General features: G+C 43.2%; 1 protein-coding gene across 2 annotated transcripts in view; it reads left to right on the top strand.

The window, feature by feature from the left end:
- The first annotated feature begins 1,385 nt into the window (after nucleotides 1–1,385).
- unc5cb (unc-5 netrin receptor Cb) overlaps nucleotides 1,386–8,620 on the top strand; it is a 110,071-nt gene continuing 102,836 nt past the window's right edge. For both annotated transcript variants that reach the window (XM_056432944.1, XM_056432943.1), the window contains exon 1: nucleotides 1,386–1,899. In XM_056432944.1, coding sequence (XP_056288919.1) covers nucleotides 1,782–1,899 — 118 coding nt within the window. In that variant the 5' untranslated portion in view covers nucleotides 1,386–1,781. The remainder of the gene's footprint in view (nucleotides 1,900–8,620) is intronic.

Here is an 8,620-nt window from a genome sequence, read left to right as displayed (position 1 = left end):
ACAAAATGTTGATGGAGGAGAAGAGAATACCACACTTCTTAAATTAGATTAATATTTTAAAAGTTCATCACATTTTATTTTGGTGCAGAGATGGTATCAAGCTCATTTCCCTCATTAATCACAAAGTTTCAGGGGCATCGCTTTGACGTCTGTCATCAGGCTTTTATCCGAATCACTGAAACACATTTCCCATCGCAACGTAAAGCATTGTGTGTGTGCGTAAGTGTGTATGTCTCTCTCCCTCTCTCCCTACCCCCCCCCCCCTCCCCACTCTCTCTCTCTGTGTTTAAGAGAATGTCTGTTTGGCTGAGGTAATTATTGATCAGGTTTTGTGACATGCTGTTACTACTTCTAAAAAACAATTAGAGTGACAGAAACAAGGCGAGTGCAGGGCCCAGTCAGATAAATTATGTCTTTCTGTTGCAGCGCTATACGCTAAATAATGACGATTTATGTTCTCAGATTACACAGAGACCAGGAAACGGAAGCACCTGTTGGCAATACACAGAGGTGGAGAGGTACTACTGTAATACTATTTGGATGTTCTTGAGACCTTGTTTTACTTGAGTATTTCCAATGTATTCCTGCTACTTTATACCAAAATGGTTTCATTAGAATCATGTTTTTAGACCCACAAATGTAAAATTACAATATTTATTAAAAAAAAGAAAAGAACATGTGTATGTTTCGAATAAATATTTAATACCAAATTGTGTATCAGAACGGTTTTTTTCTTCTTTACTTTCATTTATTCTCTTGTCTCCTTTTATTTTCTGACCCTTTGGAGGGGGCTCAACCCTTAGGTTGGAAACTATAGCTTCAAGTGCATTGATGCATCAGTATTGAAAAGCTAATGTAATTCATATTTATAAATCAGTGGGATACATGTGGTATTTTACTGCAGAACCAGTAATGTTTACCTTGTGGTAGTAGCCTACTTTACTTAAAGGATCTGAGTAGTTCTTCCACCACTAATATTACAATAACCCTCTAACATACACCACATTAAAAATATTATTTCTGGAGACTGAGGCTCATAAATGGTTTCAAACACGTTTTGCAGTTAATATAGAGATCAACATGTAGAAAAAAGAAAATAAGGCTACTTTAGAGCTGAAGCCATCCCTATAACTTCAATAAGTGACGTGCCCACAGAACCCAAAGCCTCCATTCAGCGTGCATGTATGAGATACACGCCATCCATTCCTCGCTGCTGTCCGGGCCAGGTTTTGATACAGCGCCGCCACTTGCCGGAGCACTTGGATTGGCTGAAGGAGCAAGGTAGCCCGCAGAGAGTGCTCCTTCCCCCGGATCAGTCCCGTCAGTTGAGCGCGAGGCGCGGCGCACGCACACACGGCTCACACACACACTCTGGTCGACACGCGTGAAAGGTGCGACGGAGAGTGGACTCACCGGAGGACTCTGATGTTGTGTGTGTGGGACCATTCGGAGCATGCATTTGTCATCAAGTCATCGATCCACACCTCTAGACCAACCAAGTGAAGCTTTCAAGGGAAAAGCCAACGGGGATTGATTCTAATGCTACGGAGGGCGATGCACGCGCCTCTTGTTCCTTTTAAACTGTCCCAGTTTACATGACTGCTAAAAAAACAAACAGAAAACACAGCGCTGGATATATTTCCCGCAAAGACATTTTTTTTTGTTTGCGCGCGGAGTTTTGGAGGGGGGGAGGCATTTTCCGACTGCGGCGCGCCAACAGCGAGCGACGCCGCTGCGCGTCTGAGCGCATTCTGTCAGAGACTCGGACTTGACTCCTCATCATGGGGCACGGCGCGCACCCCGGGAGACCGGGAGGAAGAGGCGCGAGGTCCTCGCCCCAGATGCTGACCGTGTCTTGGCTGTTGCTCATCCTCCTGATGCATGTCGGAGTGGCTCAAGGTAAAGTCAAAAGTCTTTTCTTGACCCGTGAACTTGGCTTTACTCTGTAAAAGTTGTGTGAAGTCCGACGTGAGTGGACAGTAGGAACCACCTGAAGTTAGTCCACTCACACTGTTGGTAGAAAAACATGCAGCTGCCACCGAAGTCATGACAAGGCCTAATTCATGATAATGTGGGCTGAATATGATTTTATAACCAAGAAGGTGAACATAACTAAATTTGAGTTGCGTAAACCACAATTGGCATTTGTTAACATAAACAGTACCACTATCACAAACTTGGAAAATAGATCGAGAAGTGCAGTTGTGCTCCAACTCTAAAAATGAAATTGATTCATATTTAGGTTGTTCGTTTGACATCCAACCCACATTGATCCTTAAATATACTTGTGCACACGTGGATTTTCTACAATAAAAATGTACGACTCTATATCACATCACAGGAGGTAAAATATAGTACGTACTGTAATTATTCTGAACCAAATTATATTTAAATGATGACACATGACCCAGTTCCTACCGCTATGAATTTAGTTTTAATGTGGACATCTGTTCACACTGTGAAAACCCTTTCGATTATCCTCATTCATTTGCTTTTTCCTGGGTTTCCAGTTTTTAAACAAAAATCAACACGATACATTTTGGGGCCATCTTGTTTTATTGCACATATTAATAGTTTGCTTACAAAGTGATATGTTAATTCTTTAGACACAAGTTTATTCTTTTAATGATGATTATCGTTAAAGTCCAGCAGAGCTATTAAAAGTATTTATTATTCGTTGCTAAGGAGACATTTCTTTAGGAATATATAATCTGTATGTTTCGATACACAGAGTGTTGGAGTTTCGGAGGCCATTTTCACCCCACATATAATCAGTTTGATTTTCCTCATTGTATTAACCTTAAACCAATAAGCACCGTTATTTATTTATTTTCCCACAGAGTAGAGTCATCTGTTGAAAGTTGTTTTTCCGTGAATCGCACTAGCTGCCAGTTCTGGAGAGCATTGTGATAATGCCACAACACCTGAAGCCATTTACTTAATCTGCTCCCTACTGAGTGGGATTGTCTGTCAAACAAAGGGGGCTCGGAGGAAGCCATCTGTGTGTGGGTGAATGTTCAGTATGTGTTTGTGCATGTGTGTCAGATGCCAGATGAAGTGTGTGTGCCTCTGGTAGGTGGTCTGCCGGCTCTGCCTGAAATGAACTGTGGCTGACTAACGTGATGAGATGGGAGGAAACGAGCAGATTCTTCAGATAGATCTCTGCGAGGAAAGGAGGCTTCCAGTATCACATTTTTTCAATAATCTGACATATTTTTGGGAAAGTTAAGGCTGGTATTGCAAGAGCAACACTCACTTAAATTGGAGGTCCAAGCACATACCCCCTAACAGGTTTGGGGGTCTTTGAGAAACCTTATCTAGCTGCTCCAGACCTTCATCTCACTCCTACATAGTTAATGAGCAAAAGAGGGAGAGGAAGAATAAAAAACAGCACAGGTCCGGTTTCTGAAGGGCAGGGTGAGATGACATAATACCCATTCCAAAACCCCAGAGAGCCCTGTGTCATTGACTAGATGGGAACACGAACAAGGTCCTTCTCTGTCCATTAAGAAGTCGATACAGCAGCAGAACATTGTTTGGGACAAATTAATGGGCTTCGCTATTTTTGGGCACTGATGAGCTTCACACATTTCCAAATCGCTGGAGAGTCACTTCTTCAGTGTAAAACTACTGGTGATTAAAGTGTCTCACTTACCCGGACGCTGCTCGCACAACCGCCACGCTTCTGCATATTTTGGTTTGGAGTCATTTGAACACACTTTCAATATTGCTACACTTGCTTTAGGTCCATTTCTTACAGTTTGTTTTTACTTCCTGACTTTACCTTTGAGGGGACTTGCCCCCCCCCATCTGCAGATAGAAGTGAGTGTTGGGAAATGAGAGTGCTCATTAACCTGCTGAACTCTTGACAAAGGAGACAGGTTGAGACAGATATAAGCCGGGAGCTGCCAGAAAGGTAGCTGGGAGCTCTGTGACAGTAGCTTGATTGGAAACCCTTGGTGCAAGAACAGATGTACTCTGGGTATTTCCAGCACGGCAGCAGAGCTGTACAGTATGTGCAGTGTCCGTATCCGTGTGCAGTTATGGGAATACGTTGAATACGTCATCGCAATGGATGATTTGTGGGGAAAAAATGAACGATGTATATGATATAAGAATGTTGTTGAATGATATACGTATTTATTTTTGGGGGCAAGTGAATGTAAGGACATACTGGGTCAATCTGAAATATTAGAATGTGTTATCTATCAAACAGAGAGACCAGTGAATCAGGGAAAAACGCAGCACTGCCGTTATTGATTTCATATCAAATTGGCTTCAGGGAGGACATGGCTGTATGGAAGACGATATGGGTTCACAGAGGATTTCTAAACCCTCTGCAAAGAGAGAGAGAGAGTGTTGTATGTTAAATGTATTGCGAGAGAGAGAAAATCACATTCTACTGTGTTTCTCTTGATGGATTTCTACCAGTAATCCCTTAACACTGACATGTCTATCCTGTATCTCGGAGGTCGGCACTGGATACAAATATAAAGTCCCACCCAGGGAAGTGGACTTCCTGGGATTAGTTCAGTTTTTCCATCACGCTGCTCTGATGTCTCTCCCCTTCGATTATACCGTGTTCAGCCGCTTTCCCACTTTCTGACGAGGTGCCCTCTGAGAATTGGCTTCGGGAGGGAAACGTTAAAGCTTCCTCATTATATATGATTTCTAAAATATGGTGACTCAGTGCACAGTAAGACATTGTAATTGTCCACATGCAACACTCCCTTTGAGACTGATCTGAGCGTTGCTTTAAGAGTGCAGGTAAACGTGAATGTTATTCCTATCATTATTACTCTAACTGGCTTCCCTGCGGCCCGACAACTGGCTGCTTGGGGGCCGCTAGCGGTCCAACCTTTGCGGTCATTCTATAAACAGGGCTCGTATGGACAATGAGCACATTGTGTGTCAGGAGCAGTATTTATAAATTACCCTCTGTGATAGCTGTCATGAGCTGGCCATGTGACACACTTACAGCCATTTTAGGTAATTGAAGGAAATTGCTATTCAGTAGCGCGCTCCCCTACGTACAGGTGAAGGAAGAGAGCGGAGTAAACAGTGCATGTGTACAGTATGGTCTGATATTACCAAGTGGGGTCAGAGGGGATGCCGGCTGCTGGCTCAGCCCACAGACGGTGCGGGGAAGTGAGGGATAATTACTGTGGAAAGTGTCGGCTGCTGAGTTTGCCTGACTGCTCCACTTGATGTCATATACTATTGTTATGATGGCAGAAAATATACATGGGACTATTTTGGGGCTGGCTAGTTCTTCCGTCCCCTGCTGGAGGAGGGTATCCTCCTGATATGCTGTCATTGTGTCCAGGATTTTAGAACTGCTGGGGTAAGATCAAACTTCCCTTGAGTGCGACCCGATGTTTGACCAGCCACCAAGAAAAGCTTTGAAAATATTCTGAATATTTTAGATTTGTACTTTATTTTTACTTTATTAAATCATTCACTTTTTAACTCCCTTTTATACAAGTGGAAGATACATTATACATTATTGTATTAGTAATTTAATAAATGTAGCCTAACATTATAAGTTAAAACAGTGTTTAATTAGAGTATAATTCCTAAATGTGAACGTTGTTAAAACCAAGAAACTCCGAGAAATATTCGTGTCAACAATGCTTCAGATGGCTGGGTGCCTCGCTGTAAATGCCCATGCACCAGTTTGAGTGGGTCCCTCAAGCAATTACGTTTATTCTGCATATGTATGCTCTCTCCAGCCAAGTGGAAAGATACCTCCTCCAGTAAAATAAACCTGAAAGCTATTTTTTCCCCTTTTTCTCTCTCTCGGCATGAGAGGTTTTCTTGCCATTTGTTATTTGTTGTTCTCATATTTTAGGTGTTGTGAAACCAAAGCGTTGCAAATAAACTCAATGGTTGGCGATAGTTTTACAGATTTTAGATTCCTGTAATCCCCCCCTCCCCACAGAAAGGCTGCAGAAAGTAAGCGAAGTTAGAAGAAGAGGGTGATCGCAAGGACACAAGAGGCAAATGGGACAGAGAGATTAGTGGGGAGCAGTGGACAGGAAGCTGGAGGAGGAAGAAAAAGAGAGAGAGAGAGCGAGAGAAGGATGAAAGCAAGATATGGAGCGAGGACAGGGATGGACAGAGGAGAGAGGAGAGTGTGTCATTAATCACCACGTGTGACACTCTCAACTCCAGGGGAGCTTCACAGTGCAACATTCACTTCTATTAGCAGTCCATTAGCAGAGCCCGGCACAAGTAGCAGCACTTGACAGGCAGGCCTGTGCCAGAATGTCTGACCTGTGTCTTGACAATGTTTGCTGCACCATCTAGATAGTGTGTGTGTGTGTCTGTGTGTGTGTGTGAGTTTTTGTGATGGTAAGTCAAAGTGCATCACAGAGCATACATTACTAACGTGGTAAGTTTAGCTTTTGGGCGTCAAATTAATATAATTGTGTAAAAAGGTCCTACTTTAAATTACGCGAATGGATCAGATGGGGCACAATGATTGCAAAGATGATGATGGTGGTGACCTGATTTCCTACCTGTGATATCCGCTCTGCCAGAAAATGGCTCTTCAGAGTTGAGAAGGCTGATGCATTCGAGGTACAGTCATATCTCATTCAGAGGCTTGTTGCCCTCTTACTAGCCTGGTGATTACAGGATCTCAGCCAAGGGGGGAAGGGGGTGTGGACCACTGTCCCTGCTCTTGATCAGCAGTTCATTTATGATTAGAGATCAGAGCCGACAGTCAGAAAATCAGGGGTTGAGGGTGGGGTGGGGGTGGAGGGGATAGTGAGGAGGACCAGAGCCAAAGGGGGAGAGAGAAGTGATTACGAGTTAAGTGGCCCTTCCCATGCCATTATAAGCAACAGGGCTGACAGAGCACATCATGAGTAAGCATAAGTACACACTCCACTTCTGCCCTTTAATTTGGCGTCATGGCCTCCCCCCTGGTGCTCAACCACTAATGTCCTTCTACATTTTTGTGTTCCTAACAGGAAACCAGTCATAGGCATGTCATTACAAACACAGGTACACATGAGTCTATCAATGGTCGTAGGTGGAAGGAACCTTCATCTTCATAGTTTTCTCTGTATTTTTGTTTTACATTTAGACTTTTTGTACGAGTCCTGCTTGCTAAGTAATAGTCCATAGATCATATTCTTCATGTTGGTTATATAATTGTGTGATAATCGTCATCATAATTTTGATGTAATCTCCAGAGGATGCAGCTAAAACCAATGTCCTGTACCGTTGCCATACATGCTATTCTACCTTGCAAAGAGGATTAGAGTACAAAATAGACAGAGTTATCAGGATTTAGGATGGTGCTGGAACGCACACAGACGATATAAAAAGCTCAAAGTGCTGATGAACGGCCGAGTCAGTGGGAATGCTGTTATTTCCCCAAAGTCCTTTAACAGCGTTCCCTGCAGTCCTGGTTCCCCGGCCCAGCGTGGAGCATGAAGCAGTTTTGCAAGCTGCTGCATAGCAAGCCCAGTCCTAACATGAACAGCACGATACTAGGTGCTCCAACAGGAGGACGGACATTTAGCACCAACTGCATGCAGTTTGAAGGTGTGAGATGATCCAAGCTTATCTCAGTTGTAGCATATATCTATGGGGCCAAGAAGCGCCACTGGTCAAAACTGTAAGGATGAACTAAAGAAAAAGTTGTGGAAATGTGCTTATTCACTATGTTAAGAATTAGATACAAAGATTGATACCACTCTCGCATCTGCCAGCAGCTCTAAGCTTGGCAAAAAGACTGAAAAACAGAGGGAAACAATTAGCCTTGATGTATCCAAAGGTAGCAAACTACCATTAAATACTGAACTTTAGGGGAGCTGATACTTGGATGTGATACTTAATATTAGTACTTAAGATATAATACAAATAGTTATGGGTATTGGGGAGGGTGTGACATGTGTTCCTACCTTTTAACCGGAGCTACTGCAATTCACACAGAAGTCCAGGAACTGAGTGAACCTAAGATAATCTTATCTCCAGTATATACTCTATTTAAGTCACATACCTTCAGACTACAAACAAAGGCATCTCTGAAAACAGCATCTACAATGTGTCGTTTCTTCAAAAATCAACATCAAACAAACTGTCACAAATTAACCCATTGCCACTTTGACAGTTGATGAGATCATTCAAAGGCAGACAGAAAAAACCCAGCGCCGAGCACCAACATGTCTCTCAATCCTGAGCCGCCGCCGGGGCATCTTGGATGGTAAAGCCAGGTTTTATGTCTGGGCCCGATGAGACCGTCGAACGGTCGCGGCAATGAGTGAGATGATATCAACGGTGACTCATAACACCTGAGTCACACATGCAGCGTTGAGGCTTTGGCAATCACCTGCAATTTCACATCTCTATGGAAATCCAGCCTGCTCTCCAGAATAGAAATCCAGCTGCTATCTTTCCCTCTGTTGTGACTCTGATTGACAAAACTAAACCCTTAATCCTGGCTTTGCCCCGTCTTGTGCTCCGAGCCGGAGCCTCGCGAGCCGAATGGGACTAAAGCAAATATGTAAAAGCCCTCATGAAGAATAAGAACAGCATTCATCTGTAATATGTCATTTGTGCTTTGTCAAACTCTGAAGTGGATACATCAATATACACATTTCATGTA

This window comes from Pseudoliparis swirei, chromosome 15 (assembly GCF_029220125.1).
Source record: "Pseudoliparis swirei isolate HS2019 ecotype Mariana Trench chromosome 15, NWPU_hadal_v1, whole genome shotgun sequence".
Lineage (NCBI taxonomy): Eukaryota > Metazoa > Chordata > Actinopteri > Perciformes > Liparidae > Pseudoliparis > Pseudoliparis swirei.
The sequence above is the reverse complement of the archived record's forward strand: the minus strand, read 5'-3'. Positions and strand labels throughout refer to the sequence as shown.